The following is a 15,554-nucleotide window of genomic DNA, read 5'->3' on the forward strand; positions in this document are numbered from 1 at the left end:
ACTGTGTAATGTCGGTTGCCATCAAGCTTTTGGGTTAGTAATGGAGAGGTGTCTATCAGACGCCCCTTTTACTAACCCAGTAAGTTAAAAAAAGAAAAAAAGCACGCCCACAAAAATGTTATTTAAAGAAAAAAAAACTCATCCCCTCCACTCTTGACTCTAGCTTTGTTTTACCAATTTTATAAAGAAAAGAAAAAAACACCCATCCAGTCCAGGCATTCCAATGTAGTCCACCGAATCTGAAGTAGTCCTCAAATGGGAACCTGAAAGACATAAAAAGAGAGCGCTAAAGACATAAAAACAAGAAACACACTCCCTTATTTACCAATTTATTATTGAGCTCTGAAGCAATCTATGGCTTTCCCATAGTGTCCACCGATCCTGTACTGCAACCTGTGGAGCGTCGTTCCTAGATTGATGCTTCATAGGTCACCCCCGATCATGTCTCACAGGTGATGACATCAGTAACTGAGCAGCGTTATCACTCGGGAAACATGACTGGGAGTGACCTATGGTTGCAGTACAGAATCAGAGCTGCCGTCTCCTGCAAGATCCACTGGCTTTGAAAAATGGTGACATCAGTAACTACACCGCTCATCAGTGGTGCCGCGTCTCATAGAGGGCAGGGTCTCGGCGATCTGATGAGCTCTCAGAATCTATGAAGCGGATTTGGTTTCGAGTATCATCACCTCTTCTGACATCATCCCCACCTTAATGCCAAATGCCAGGGATTGTCTTGTCTATAACACCACGTCCTTCCTCTATCTGAAACTGAATTTTTCCAAAATTGAACTACCTGTGTTCCCTCCCTTTACTAACCTACCTATACCGAATATTGCAATTACCTTGGGTGGTGCAACCATAACTCCCAAGCGGCACACTCGCTGCCTTGGGGTGACATTTGACTCAGAACTTTCCCCTATATCCAGTCACTCGCTAGCTCATGTTACCTGCATCTTAAAAACATCTCCAAAATCTGACTTTTTCTCACCTTTGAAACTGCAAAAACTCTTTCTGTTGCTCTTACTCATTTTTGTCTGGAATACTGCAACTCTCTTCTGATCGGTCTCCCTCTAACCAAACTTTCTCCTCTCCAATCCGTGCAGAATGTGGCAGCTGTTTCACCGATGCCTCTACCTTGTGCCAGTCATTGAACTGGTTACCCATGCGCTACAGAACACAATACAAACTTATCTGTCACCCACAAAGATCTCCTCATTTCTGCTCCACCCTGTATCACCTTCCTCATGTTTTTGTTTCACTCTACCTACCCTTTGTATCATCCTTTCTGCAACTGATCCAAGACTAATTTCCTCCATAATTCGAACCTCACACCTCCATCTCCAAGACTTCTCTCGTGCTGCACCCGTTCTCTGGGATGCATTACCCCAAAGATCCGACTGTAGAAATGTAGATTTTGTTTGGACTAAAACATCTGATCGCAGATATCAAGGTATGATTTTATAGAATTTTCTGTGACCTACATGCCCATATAGACGACTTAGAAGGGTCGATCCTACTGACAGATTCCTCCGGCATATGAAATACCATGTGGTGAATATACTCCTTTGTGACAATCCAGCCTACAGCAGGTCCCATGCAGCAGGCTTATCAGTTTATATGTAGTATGTAACTGTTAGATTTATTACATTTTTCTTCATTCTGCGGGAAACATCCCTGAATAATTATATAGTGAAAGTTTTGATTTTTTTTCTTTTTTGGCTTCTAGATTCCATACAAAGTATTTTATTCCCATGACATTGACTTCCTTTCTGCCATTACAGGTGTCGGCATGGAGAGGTTTGCAGAGGAGGCTGACGTGGTGGTAGTTGGAGGTGGCCCTGCCGGTCTCTCTGCAGCCATACGGTTAAAGCAGCTCGCGGCTGAGAGTGGTAAGGAGCTGCGTGTTTGCCTAGTGGAAAAATCAGCCCAAATCGGGGCCCACACCCTATCTGGTGCTTGTCTGGAGCCAAGAGCCCTGGAGGAATTGTTTCCAGACTGGAAGGAGCGAGGGGTATGTAGATATATTAGGGGCATGTAGATATATTAGGTAACATTGACTTGAGATTACACAGAGAACTCTGTACTTTTATAAGCCACGTCCAACGTGGGGGAATCGCGAGGGTTCACTTGAAGAAGAGAAAAAGGCGTATTTTATTAAGCAAGAGATACATGTTGTTGGTAGAATTTTGCTTTACTGAGATATATTCTGGATCATGTGCAGAAGAGGAAATGCTGGAATGGATTCATTATCTGTAAGCCGCAATCCAGGGAATTACTAACTAGACCAGACAGGAATCCTGGTATATAATAAAGTGCTCTCTTATGGCGATACAGTGTACCTCTTCTGAAACTGACTCCTTCCTGACATTAACGGTATTGGTATGTCCATTGTAAGTCCTGATGTGTGAATTGGAGTACCCTCCATACCTGGCAAATGCCGCCTATGCTACACAGCCGACATATGCCTGTAACAGCAGCGGGTGGGGCTGAACTCTAGTCACTGCCGTTAATGCCACTGTGGATCTCTGTGACATCCAAGGTGTCATAGAAATAATCAGGGCTGTGGAGTCGGTGTCATGGAAATTGAGGGGTCGGAAGTTTGACTTACCGACTCCACAGCCCTGGCTATAATTGTTTTGTTCTATATACTGCACTATTAAGCAATTGTAGGTTCTAGTCCACCATAGAGCATAACAAAAAAAAGTGTTTTTTTCTTTTTAAAGCATAAAAAAATACAAACACTTAAATCGCCCCCTTCACCACTGTCATTAAAAATAAAGATTATAAATTCATTTGGTATTGCTGCATCAATAAAAGCTAGATCTATCAAAATATAAAACTACGTTAATTAGCTCTGCTGTAAAAGCCACGAAGAGAGAAAGATTGAAATGTTAGACCGTTGTTGTTCTGATTGCAGCAACTTTGCCAAAAATGCAGTAAGAAGTGATGAAGTGATCTACAGTACAGACCAAACGTTTGGACACACCTTCTCATTTAAAGATTTTTCTATATTTTCATTGCTATGAAAATTGTACATTCACACTGAAGGCATCAAAATTATGTATTAACACATGTGGAATTATATACTTAACAAAAAAGTGTGAAACTACTGAAAATATGTCTTATATTCTAGGTTCTTCAAAGTAGCCACCTTTTGCTTTGATGACTGCTTTGCACACTCTTGGCATTCTCTTGATGAGCTTCAAGAGGTAGTCACCAAGAATGGTCTTCCAACAATCAAGAAGGAGTTCTCAGAGATGCTTAGCACTTGTTGGCCCTTTTGCCTTCACTTTGCGGTCCAGCTCACCCCAAACCATCTCGATTGGGTTCAGGTCTGGTGACACTGGAGGCCAGGTCATCTGGCATAGCACCCCATCACTCTCCTTCTTGGTCAAATAGCCCTTACACAGCCTGGAGGTGTGTTTGGGGTCATTGTCCTGTTGAAAAATAAATGATGGTCCAACTAAACGCGAACCAGATGGAATAGCATGCTGCTGCAAGATGCTGTGGTAGCCATGCTGGTTCAGTATGCCTTCAATTTTGAATAAATCCCCAACAGTGTCACCAACAAAGCACCCCCACACCATCACACCTCCTCCTCCATGCTTCACGGTGGGAACCAGGCATGTAGAGTCCATCCGTTCACCTTTTTTGCCTCCAAAGATCTCAAATTTAGACTCATCAGACCAAAGCGCAGATTTCCACTGGTCTAATGTCCATTCCTTGTGTTCTTTAGCCCAAACAAGTCTCTTCTGCTTGTTGACTGTCCTTAGCAGTGGTTTCCTAGTAGCTATTTTACCATGAAGGCCTGCTGCACAAAGTCTCCTCTTTACAGTTGTTGTAGAGATGTCTGCTGCTAGAACTCTGTGTGGCATTGACCTGGTCTCTAATCTGAGCTGCTGTTAACCTGTGATTTCTGAGGCTGGTGACTCGGATAAACTTATCCTCAGAAGCAGAGGTGACTCTTGGTCTTCCTTTCCTGGGGCGGTCCTCATGTGAGCCAGTTTCTTTGCAGTGCTTGATGGTTTTTGCAACTGCACTTGGGGACACATTCAAAGTTTGCTCAATTTTTTGGACTGACTGATCTTCATTTCTTAAAGTAATGATGGCCACTCGTTTTTCTTTACTTAGCTGCTTTTTTCTTGCCATAACACAAATTCTAACAGTCTATTCAGTAGGACTATCAGCTGTGTATCCACCAGACTTCTGCACAACACAACTGATGGTCCCAACCCCATTTATAAGGCAAGAAATCCCACTTATTAAACCTGAGAGGGCTCACCTGTGAAGTGAAAACCATTCCTGATGACTACCTCTTGAAGCTCATCAAGAGAATGCCAAGAGTGTGCAAAGCAGTCATCAAAGCAAAAGGTGGCTACTTTGAAGAACCTAGAATATAAGACATTATTTCAGTTGTTTCACACTTTTTTTATATGTGTTAATTCATAGTTTTGATGCCTTCAGTGTGAATGTACAATTTTCATAGTTATGAAAATACAGAAAAATCTTTAAATGAGAAGGTGTGTCCAAACTTTTGGTCTGTACTGTATATATTGTAATATATATCTATACATATATTAAAAGCATATTTTTTATTAATATTTTTCAGAGTTTGAAAATATAAAAAAAATTAAAGTATACATTTTTGTACTTTCCAATTTTAAACACGAACGGGAGCAGCCACACACAGTTGCAAAAAGTCTATAGTAATGGGCAGAAACTGTGTTCCAGTACTTACCAGAGGGGGGAGGCTAACGTTTGGAATCGCAGTGCAATTCTGCCCGTGATTGCTCTGATATAAATGTAACAGTGACTGAGCAGGGAGGAGTAGTGCGGACCGGTGAGTGAGGTAGCCCTTCCAGCTGCACCCTCCCATGCCAGAGCTGAGATGGACCCAAAAAAGGAAATGGGGTCAGAGATCTACCTTAGTCTCTTATGCCCCTTTAGCGGCTGAATTTGCTATATACAAGTGTCATGGCTGCATAAAATAAATAATAATAAAATACTAAATTTAAGCAATTTGTTTTTCAATTTTTTAAATAGAAAGTTATCAAATTCCTTATCAATAAAAAGGTGGCCCCTTACCTCTTGAATTAAAAAAGAAAAAAAAAAAGCCTTTACACATTTGATATCGCTGTCATCGTACTGATGTGGAGAATCATTCTGCCAGGTCATTATTTTTATGAATTGTTTATTGAAGAATAAATAACATACAGAATATAGAAACATACTGTATAGTGGTGACAAGGAATACAGGTACAAATAATGTCAACAGACCACCAAAACGGTAATGTCGGAATATAATTAGAAGGAACTGTATAATATGTAGACGCGCATGTCAAGACCAGTGTACATGACTGAAATAAGACCAAAAGATGTGAAGAGTGTATAACTAGAGCAAAGGAGACCGTCTGGTGATGGGGTACATAGGTACGAGGCGGTGGAATAACGCCCCATCTCCATAGATCACCCACATCGGCCTCTGTTCCCATCACTGGTGTGTTTTCTGTTAATAATGGAAACCTAGATGCTCTGCCACATCCATCATATGACAGATACTACGGGTTCCGCTGTGGTGGCCGCCATTTTGATTGCATTTTATCTTATCTGAAGCGACTGAACCGAGCTTTAGTGGCAGGCCTGTAATGGCCGTCTTGCCTCGCCGAGTTTATCATGCGGCCTCACTACCATGGTTGGGGATGGCTTTGAGGTCCATCGTCGATTGTCGGCTATATATTCCTTTGTGTGGTTTCCTAAACTCCTGAAACTCTTGTTCTCTCAGGCCCCGCTTCACACAAAGGTGACCGGCGATAAGTTTGGAATCCTGACAGAAAAGCACAGAATACCAGTCCCTATACTTCCCGGTAAGAATTTTACGTGTCCTGCAGGAAACACATTTGTTCCACATTTTGTCTTGAATTTATGATTTTCTGAGTCGCGCCTTTAGATATAACAAGCCTGTGCAAACGTATGGCCGAGCAAAGTCCGCAGAGGCTGCTGTCATTTCATTATCATACACAGTGTGAAAATTCCGGAGTGACTGTAGATACGTGCAAATGGAGTGGCCTTTAAGGGGGTTTATGGGAAAAACATATTTACAGTATTCAGAAATGATTTCTAAGAGGATGGAGGCACCTGGAGTAATAGGACTATGTTATACAACTCACTATTTAGGGGCCTTTATGAATATTAATTTGTCTGGAAACCCCCGTTAAAGGGTTATTTCCATTTTCTCAGCTGTATGAATTGGAATAGTGTTTCTGAAAACCACATTTTTAAAAAAAATTGCCCGGTTCTTCAACCAGCTCTGCTTTTTATTGTTAAATAATTGTGTACTGCTCCTGGCTAAAGGGACTGGCCAGCATTGCTAGACATGCACAGTGCTTACAAGCTCTTTCCCAGTGGGCTTGTAAGCACTGCACTGAGGCTGCCCAGGATTGTTAGAGCACGCTGTCAGCTCTTAATCCTCAGCATCAGCCTTAGGACTCACTCTTACGATCATGTACATCGGACCAATACTATCCGATGTTTTATTGGGTAGCACGCAGACCAATGTTATTCTATGGGGCAGTGCTAATCGGCATGCTGCGAGTTGCTACGCAAATCTGATCACACTCATCCATACAAGTCTATGGGTGCGCATAAACACACGTGGGGGAGGGGAGGAAAATTTGAATAAAAATTAACTTTTATTAATGTATTAATAGTATATATTTTATTTAAAAAAAAAAACCATACATCTAAATCAAGATGTATATTGGGTCATAGTGTTGTTATATTATAATCACGACTGTTTATCCACTAAATCAAATCATAGAACAAAATATATGTTATAAATACACTAATAAAAGTTCAATTTTTATTCACATTTTCCCCCCTTGTGTTTATCTAATATTCTTCAGTGGTGCCCACCTATAGGAGTAATGTCTGATGAGATTTGACATCGTTATCACTCTATGGGTGCGGGAAATCATCGGACTGCACTCGGATGCCATCTGTCTGATTTCCGCGGACTTACAGAATGGAGACGGTGGATAAATATTGTTTTCCATCTTCTCACCTGTGCTACTATTCTCCGATCTGAGAGAATCAGATCACACTAAGCTGACATCTCTGATTACAGAGTTTGATCAGAGTGTCATTAGCATAATCGTGCTGATTCTCTTGAGTCCTTACTGCACTACTGACGCTGCAATCTGTGTAAAAACCATTATTACTGTGGAAGCCCGTTATCCGGACTAGTCCAGGAGCTCGTTAGTCATCCCTGTACTTTCCTGGTATTGGGCATACAGCACAGGGATGATTGACAGCCCAGCGTGAGCAGCGAGGAGGAGTCTCTCCCTTGTATCATTGGGATATGGGACTGGAGAGCGGTCACTTACGCAGCAGAACATTGGGCAGTGTTTGATCATCTCTGCTTTGTACATTTAGGACTTCCAATGAATAATCATGGCAACTATATTGTAAGGCTTGGCCACCTCGTCAGCTGGCTTGGTGAGCAAGCAGAAGCTCTTGGTGTTGAAATCTACCCTGGATATGCTGCAGCAGAGGTAGATATTTTTTTTTGGGGGGGGGGTCAGGTCGGGGATTTTAATGCACCTTATATTTCTATTCTATGCTCCTTCTGCCAGAGTATTTCTTATGTCAAAGCTTCCTATTGGGCAAGTCTCTAGATCACAAATACAAATGTATCTCTCCAGGTGCTTTTCCATGAAGATGGCAGTGTTAAAGGAATCGCAACAAATGATGTTGGCATTCACAAAGATGGCTCTCCGAAGGTAACATTGGAAACAAACAAATTATATATGTGCATACCGTTTTTGTACTGAAGAAATAACAAAACAAAAAAGTTATTGATCTTGGTCATATGTGCCAACTCTATCGGAAAAATGGGAGACTACCCAGACTTCTGGAAGAGTTGGAAAATATCCTGGTTGTAACTGAAACTTCCTGAGATAAGGAAAAAAAAAAGCAGAGCTTCTGGAAGTTTCCTTTTGTTTGACGCTGGGATGATAATGACTGAGCAATGGCACTCACATTTTGGAGCTGGAGAAGACAGTGGGTATGTTCATTGGGGAAAATATGCATGTTGCAATCTATTCTCAGAGGGTGACCCTAAAACTTGCCAAGTGTAATTTTGATTAATATTTAATTAAATAGGTTGTGCAGAATTCTGAATCCAGCATTTCGCATTTGTCCGGATTCACTGGTATTGGTGGGGTGAGAGTGCATTTACATACTTCCAGCCACATTCGGACTAGACTTGCCAGACCCGTTTACAATACGAGCGAATTGAGAGAAGCCGAGCACAACTAGTCTGCATGTGACCACGTGTATGCAAATCACATACTTGCTATCACCTGTCCGCCCACTCTCACTGGCAATACAGTCATATGAAAAAGTTTGGGCACCCCTATTAATCTTAAGCTTAATGTTTTATAAAAATGGTTTATTTTGCAACAGGTATTTCAGTTTCATATATCTAATAACTGTTGGACACAATAATGTTTCTGCCTTGAAATGAGGTTTATTGTACTAACAGAAAATGTGCAATCTGCATTCAAACAAAATTTGACAGGTGCATAAGTATGGGCACCCTTATCATTTTCTTGTTTTAAATACTCCTACCTACTTTTTACTGACTTACTAAAGCACTTTTTTTGGTTTTGTAACCTCATTGAGCTTTGAACTTCATAGCTAGGTGTATGCAATCATGAGAAAAGCTACTTAAAGTGGCCACTTGCAAGTTGTTCTCCTGTTTGAATCTCCTCTGAAGAGTGGCATCATGTGCTCCTCAAAACAACTGTCAAATGATCTGAAAGCGAAGATTATTCAACATAGTTGTTCAGGGGAAGGATACAAAAAGCTGTCTAAGAGATTTAACCTGTCAATTTCCACTGTAAGGAACATAGTAAGGAAATGGAAGAACACAGGGTACAGTTCTTGTTAAGGCCAGAAATGGCAGGCCAAGAAAAACATCAGAAAGGCAGAGAAGAAGAATGGTGAGATCAGTCAAGGACAATCCTCAGACCACCTCCAGAGAGCTGCAGCATCAACTTGCTGCAGATGGTGTCACTGTGCATTGGTCAACTGGCAGAAACATTACTGTGTCCAACAGTTATTAGATATATGAAACTGAAATAGCTGTTGCAAAAAAAACCAAACATTTTTATAAAACATTAAGCTTAAGATTAATAGGGGTGCCCAAACTTTTTTATATGACTGTATGGGTGAATCCTGAGTGTGCGCACTGCATGCTTTCAGGATTCATGTGTCTTCAGTCACAGAGAGACTGTAGATTTTTATCAAAACAAGACAAACCTTTTGAAGGTAACAAATGTTCCTGTTGTTTTTGTTAATGACTACATGACATCCAAATATATAGTAATAATAAGTTTTGTCAAGTTTGTTAATTGTATTTTGTCCTGCTGTTCCCATAGTCCACATTTGAACGTGGCCTGGAACTTCATGCCAAGGTGACCATCTTTGGAGAGGGCTGCCATGGACACCTTGCCAAACAGTTGTACACGACATTTAATCTAAGAGAGAACAGCGAACCACAAACCTATGGAATTGGACTAAAGGAGGTATGGCTGTGGGGCGTCTGCTTTTTTACTGCACTGTAGAGGGAAATAATCTCGGGAATAGTGAATGCATTGCATCTCCAATAAACAGCACTGCATGAACCCAGAGGGCTCTCTGTGTAAACTTAATATTGATTTCTCCATTCTGTGTCTTGTTTTTATTTCATTGCATTCATGTTTTGTTTCACCTCTTATTTCACTGAAGTTGGATGGATTAATGTTAGTTCCCTTTTTTTTCAATATCCAGCTATGGCTTATTGATGAGAAGAAATGGCAGCCAGGTCTTGTAGAACACACTGTCGGCTGGCCTTTGGATAGACACACATATGGTGGATCATTCCTCTATCACCTCAATGAGGGAGAACCACTTGTGGCTCTTGGTTTTGTGGTAAGTGTAAAGCATGGTTGGCGTTGAGATGCCACCAGATTGACCACCCTGGTCATGGCACCCATCTAAAACATTCTCTCTGCATTTAGACTTTGTACATAGATTTATTTGGTTGTGAACTTCATTACAGGTTGGTTTAGATTATCAGAATCCATACATTAACCCATTCAGGGAGTTCCAGAGGTGGAAGCATCACTCCACTGTATCCCCGACTCTGGAAGGTGGAGAACGAATTGCTTATGGAGCACGTGCTCTGAATGAAGGTGGTTTCCAGGTAGGGTACCTCTTGCACCATGTTATTTCACTGTATCCTGTATTTGAGCTTCGTTTTATAATTTATCCACAATTTTGTTTCTAAATCATTGTTTTTCAACCTCCGATGGTCACTACCCCCGACAGATCATGTTTTCAGCATCTCCGAAGTATTGCACAAGTGTATTTTCGTCAGAAATTGCCACAGGTTCTCACCTGTGCAATACTAAGGAAATCCTCGAAGTTAGAACTGTGGGGCCTTATAATGACTAGAGTTTGGGAAATATGGCTCTTGATAATCTGGATTTAGAACATTCCTCTGATCATGAAACATTCTGAGAATTTCTTTAGCATCAAGAAGCTTCTTTCTACTAGTAAAATTGTCCATTATTTTCAGTCCTTGCCAAAGCTCACATTCCCTGGGGGTGTTTTGGTGGGATGCAGCCCTGGTTTTATGAATGTACCCAAGATTAAAGGGACTCACACAGCAATGAAAAGTGGCATATTGGCAGCAGAATCCATCTACAAGCAGCTAACCGATGAAAACCTTCAGTCAAGTACCCAAGGTATGTAACACATTGTATGGTGTATTAAATGTTTTTACAAGTTGTGAACAATCTTAGGAATGCTTTCTTCCAACCATGAAAGCTGATTTCTCCAGCTGAAGTGAATGATGTCTCGCTTAGCTGTTTACAGAATTGTTGTGAACGGTCCATATGGAGATAATGCATTTTTTTTTCTATTGGGTTTCTAGGGCTTCATGTCACAGAATATGAAGAAAACTTAAAAAATTCCTGGGTGTGGAAAGAGCTTTATAGCGTAAGGAACATTAGACCTTCCTGCCATGGATTTCTGGGATTGTATGGTGGCATGATATACACTGGGATTTTCTACTGGATACTAAGGGGGATGGAGCCTTGGACGTTAAAGCATAAAGGTACCTGTGTGAGAACTAAGCCTTTAACTATTAACCACTGTACAAATTAAGCGATCATTCAAACTGGATCAAGTTAAAAAGAAGTCTACACAGAAAGCCTCATTCACACATCCGGGAAACTAGAGTCCATGGACGGACCACAATGGATGGACGGGCCGCAGTTTCCTGAGCTAAACTCAGTAGCCTCCTATATGCCTATGTAGCGGTGAAGTTTGGGTCATGGGGTGTGGATGTGCTTATAAGATGACACCATGACCCCCAGACTCTGAAGATCCCAAGTCTGTGTATCACATTTGTAGTCAGGAGATGAACATTTAACATTCGTTACAGCCAAGATGCACTGTGTTCTTTGCTCATAAGATAATTCAGTTCCACCATGTAGTCATTCTTCAGGGCTGTAGGAGAGGAAAATGCACAAATTGTTCCATTGTAAAATCTTTTCTTCCTTTATTTCACTAATCTTTTCATGGAACACAGTAATGACCATATGAACGAAGCCCATAGCCTGGGTTCACACTTTGTGGATTTGTGGTGGATTTTAAACACTGATTTTCCACATGTATAATACAAGTTTTATAGTATCAGAAAAGTGGATTAGTTTTACTTAAAAAAGCTCTTTGGAATTTTTTTTTCTTTTTTAACTAAAGGTACCTTCACACGAAACGATATCGCTAGCGATCCGTGACATTGCAGCGTCCTGGCTAGCGATATCGTTTCGTTTGACACGCAGCAGCGATCAGGATCCTGCTGTGATGTCGCTGGTCACTGAATAAAGTCCAGAACTTTATTTGGTCGTCCGATCGCCGTGTATCGTTGCGTTTGAAAGCAAAAGCAACGATACCAGCGATATTTTACACTGGTAACCAGGGTAAACATCGGGTTGCTAAGCGCAGGGCCGCGCTTAGTAACCCGATGTTTACCCTGGTTACCAGCGTAAAAGTAAAAAAAACAAACAGCACATACTCACCTGCGCGTCCCCCAGCGTCTGCTTCCTGACACTTACTGAGCGCCGGCCCTAAAGTGAAAGTGAAAGCACAGCGGTGACGTCACCGCTGTGCTGTTAGGGCCGGAGCTCAGTCAGTGTCAGGAAGCAGACGCTGGGGGACGCGCAGGTGAGCATGTACTGTTTGTTTTTTTTACTTTTACGCTGGTAACCAGGGTAAACATCGGGTTACTAAGCGCGGCCCTGCGCTTAGCAACCCGATGTTTACCCTGGTTACCCGGGGACCTCGGCATCGTTGATCGCTGGAGAGCGGTCTGTGTGACAGCTCTCCAGCGATCAAACAGCGACGCTGCAGCGATCGGCATCGTTGTCGCTATCGCTGCAGCGTCGCTTCGTGTGAAGGTACCTTAACTCTGTGTCTATGTGCATGTGGTAATATCCTCACCTACTGCCGCCTTCAGCACTATTATGCCCCTGTTCTCAGTGACTTCTCTGCTCTTCACACTTTCCACCGGAGAAGATGGCTGTAGGTAAGTATGTTACCACACACTACACTACATGCACATTTACACTGATTTAATCCCACGTAATTTTATGCACTTGCTTTTTTTTTCTTGTTGTGAAATCTGCATGGACATTGGATATTGTTCCTTTTTTTTTGGTTTTTCTGTTGTGGAAACTCGTGTATTTTGGTGCAGATTTTATCCGGTAATTTAAAAAGGAACCCTAAGTCTTCAGGGTACACCACCGGCGTGGCTTCAGTTTCTTGAGTTTTTTGGTGCATGTCTGTGATAAGAAAAAGTACAAGAAATTGTCCCATCAATTGTACAATGTTTAAACCCAACCCGAAGGGGTTATCTGAATACCGTGAACTAGCTTTAGAAATATGAGAAATAAGAAAAAGATTGTGTTGGAGGGAATTTTAAAAATGATAATACATCTCTGATGCTCAGGTGATCCCTACCAGTCTCTGGTTTCCTGTAACAAATGTGTGCTATACGGACTCATGGCTGTAATCGCTGGCCTCAGTAGTCCGTTGCCATCCATGCTAGCATGGCTGCTGAGAACAGTGGCTACTTATTACACTGTGTTCCAAATTATTATGCAAATAATATTTCCTCATATTTTCTCTAAATTACCTATCTGAATTGCAGTCATTGTTATTTTCCAGTCATCTACTATTCCAGTATAATTGCAATGTTTTGGAACAAACTGCCTATGAAAACAGTATCTTTAAAAAAAAAAAAATAATAAACACTCAAAATGCATGTTCCAAATTATTATGCGCAGCAGAGTTTTCAACCTTTTTTTTATTTTGAACAAAAAAATGGTCAATTGTGAAGTTATAAGCATTATCAGCTTATTACAAAATTAAATCAAACCGTTTTCAAGTGAAAACTTTAATCTAGGTGATGTTACATTTGCACATAGGACCCCTTGTTCGAAGGAAGCTTCTGAACTCTCTCGTCCATTGAATTTGTCAGTTTTTGGATGGTTTCTGCTTCAATTGTTTTGCATGTGGACAGAATACCCTCCCAGAGCTGTTGCTTAGGTGTGAACTGCCTCCCGCCATCATAGACACTCCTTTTGATGATGCTCCAGAGGTTCTTAATGGGGTTGAGGTCAGGGGAAGATGGTGGCCACACCATAAGTTTGTCCTCTTTTATGCCCATAGCAGCCAGAGATGCAGGTGTGTTTTTTTTGCAGCATGAGACGGTGCATCATCATTCATGAAAATGATCTTGCTGCGGAAAGCACGGTTCTTCCTCTTGAACCATGGCAGGAAGTGTTGTTTTAGAAACTCCACATAGATTATGGAGTTCATCTTTACCCCTTCAGGGATCATAAAGGGGCCGACAATCTCTCTCCCCATGATTCCAGCCCAAAACATTACTCCACCTCCTCCTTGTTGGCGCCTTAGCCGTGTTTTCATGGGGTGTCCATCAACCAGCCATCCTCCACTCCATCCATCTGGACCATCGAGCGTTGCACGGCACTCATCGGTGAACAAAATAGTTTGGAAGTCAGTCTTCATGTATCGTTTGGCCCACTGGAGCCGTTTCTGCTTGTGTGCAGTGGATAGAGGTGGTCGACAGGATGGCTTACGCAGAGCTGCAAACCTCTGAAGGACCCTGCATCTTGTTGTTCTGGGGACGTTGGAGGCACCAGCAGCTTCAAAAACTTGTCTGCTGCTATGACAAGGCATTTTTGCAGCTGCTCTTTTAACCTTATGCAATTGCCTGTTGGAAAGAGTCCTCAATTTTTCTTTATCAGCACGCACACGTGTGTGCTGGGAATCAGCTACATACTTCTTGATTGTGCGATGATCACGATGAAGTCTTGGCAATGTTGATTGTAGTCATGCCTTGACCTAAATACTCCACAATTTGTTGCTTCTCAGCAGCCGACACATCCTTTTTCTTTCCCATTTTGGCAAAAAATGTAGGCTGCTTAATAATGTGGAACAGCCTTCTTAAGTAGTCTTGCCTTTATTTGGACACACCTGCCAAACTAATGTGCACAGGTATCTGCAATTGCTTTCAGTGATATAAAGAGCCCTGAGGCTATGTTCACACGATCCTTTTTTTGATCCTTTTTTTGATCCTTTTTTTTTTCAGGTCCTGATTTGGAAAACCCGCAGTGCAAAACTGCACTGCTGATTTTCCTGCAGTTTCTTCTGCAGATTCCTCTGCGGGTTTTCAACAGCACTTTCCTATTGGTGCCTGTTGAAAACAGGAGCTGAATCCGCAGAAAGAAGTGACATGGTACTTCTTTTTTTCTGCAGGCAAATCCGCGCAGATTTGCCTGAGAAAAAAAGGATAGTGGGCACAGCAGCTTTTGTTTTCCATAGGGTAACATTGTACTGTACCCTGCACAGCGGGTTTTCCAAATCAGGACCTGAAAAAAAAAGGAAAAAAAAAAGGATCAAAAAAAGGATCGTGTGAACATGGCCTAACACACATCACCATCAATGAGTTTAAATGACAAACAAAGAAATTCTAACCTTATCACTCCTAAACTCTTTCTGCATAATAATTTGGAACACAGTGTACTGTTAAGCCTTGCTTATATAGCACCATCACATTCTGCAGAGTTTTATAGACATTATTATCACTGCCCCCATTGGGGCTCACAATCTAAGTTCCCTATCACTACGTCTTTGGAGTCTGGGAGGAAACCCACACACACACAGGGAGAACGTACATACGCCTTGCAGATGTTGTCTTTAGTGGGATTTGAACCCAGGACCCCAGCGCTGCAGAGTAACAGTGCTGACCACTGAGCAACTTATGCAGAGGACATGTGTGTAAGGCACGTCATCATTCACAAAGGGAAACAAAGACCAGTGGTGATCACTGGATCACCAGTACTGCAGAGGAAAGGACTTCAAAATGAACGCAACAGCTGTTTGTGCTACCTGAACCACGGGTAGCATGAATCCTACGT

At 41.8% G+C, this 15,554-nt stretch overlaps 1 protein-coding gene across 1 annotated transcript in view; it reads left to right on the forward strand.

Moving 5' to 3' along the window:
- The window catches only part of ETFDH (electron transfer flavoprotein dehydrogenase), a 53,460-nt gene that overhangs the window by 27,472 nt on the left and 10,434 nt on the right, over positions 1–15,554 (forward strand). Inside the window, exons 3-11 of the mRNA XM_077279410.1 lie at positions 1,785–2,014; positions 5,786–5,867; positions 7,435–7,553; positions 7,704–7,781; positions 9,444–9,590; positions 9,835–9,975; positions 10,106–10,249; positions 10,625–10,793; positions 10,982–11,164. Of these exons, the coding sequence (XP_077135525.1) occupies positions 1,785–2,014; positions 5,786–5,867; positions 7,435–7,553; positions 7,704–7,781; positions 9,444–9,590; positions 9,835–9,975; positions 10,106–10,249; positions 10,625–10,793; positions 10,982–11,164 (1,293 nt within the window). The remainder of the gene's footprint in view (positions 1–1,784; positions 2,015–5,785; positions 5,868–7,434; positions 7,554–7,703; positions 7,782–9,443; positions 9,591–9,834; positions 9,976–10,105; positions 10,250–10,624; positions 10,794–10,981; positions 11,165–15,554) is intronic.

Source organism: Ranitomeya variabilis, chromosome 1, assembly GCF_051348905.1.
Source record: "Ranitomeya variabilis isolate aRanVar5 chromosome 1, aRanVar5.hap1, whole genome shotgun sequence".
Taxonomy (NCBI): Eukaryota; Metazoa; Chordata; class Amphibia; order Anura; family Dendrobatidae; genus Ranitomeya; species Ranitomeya variabilis.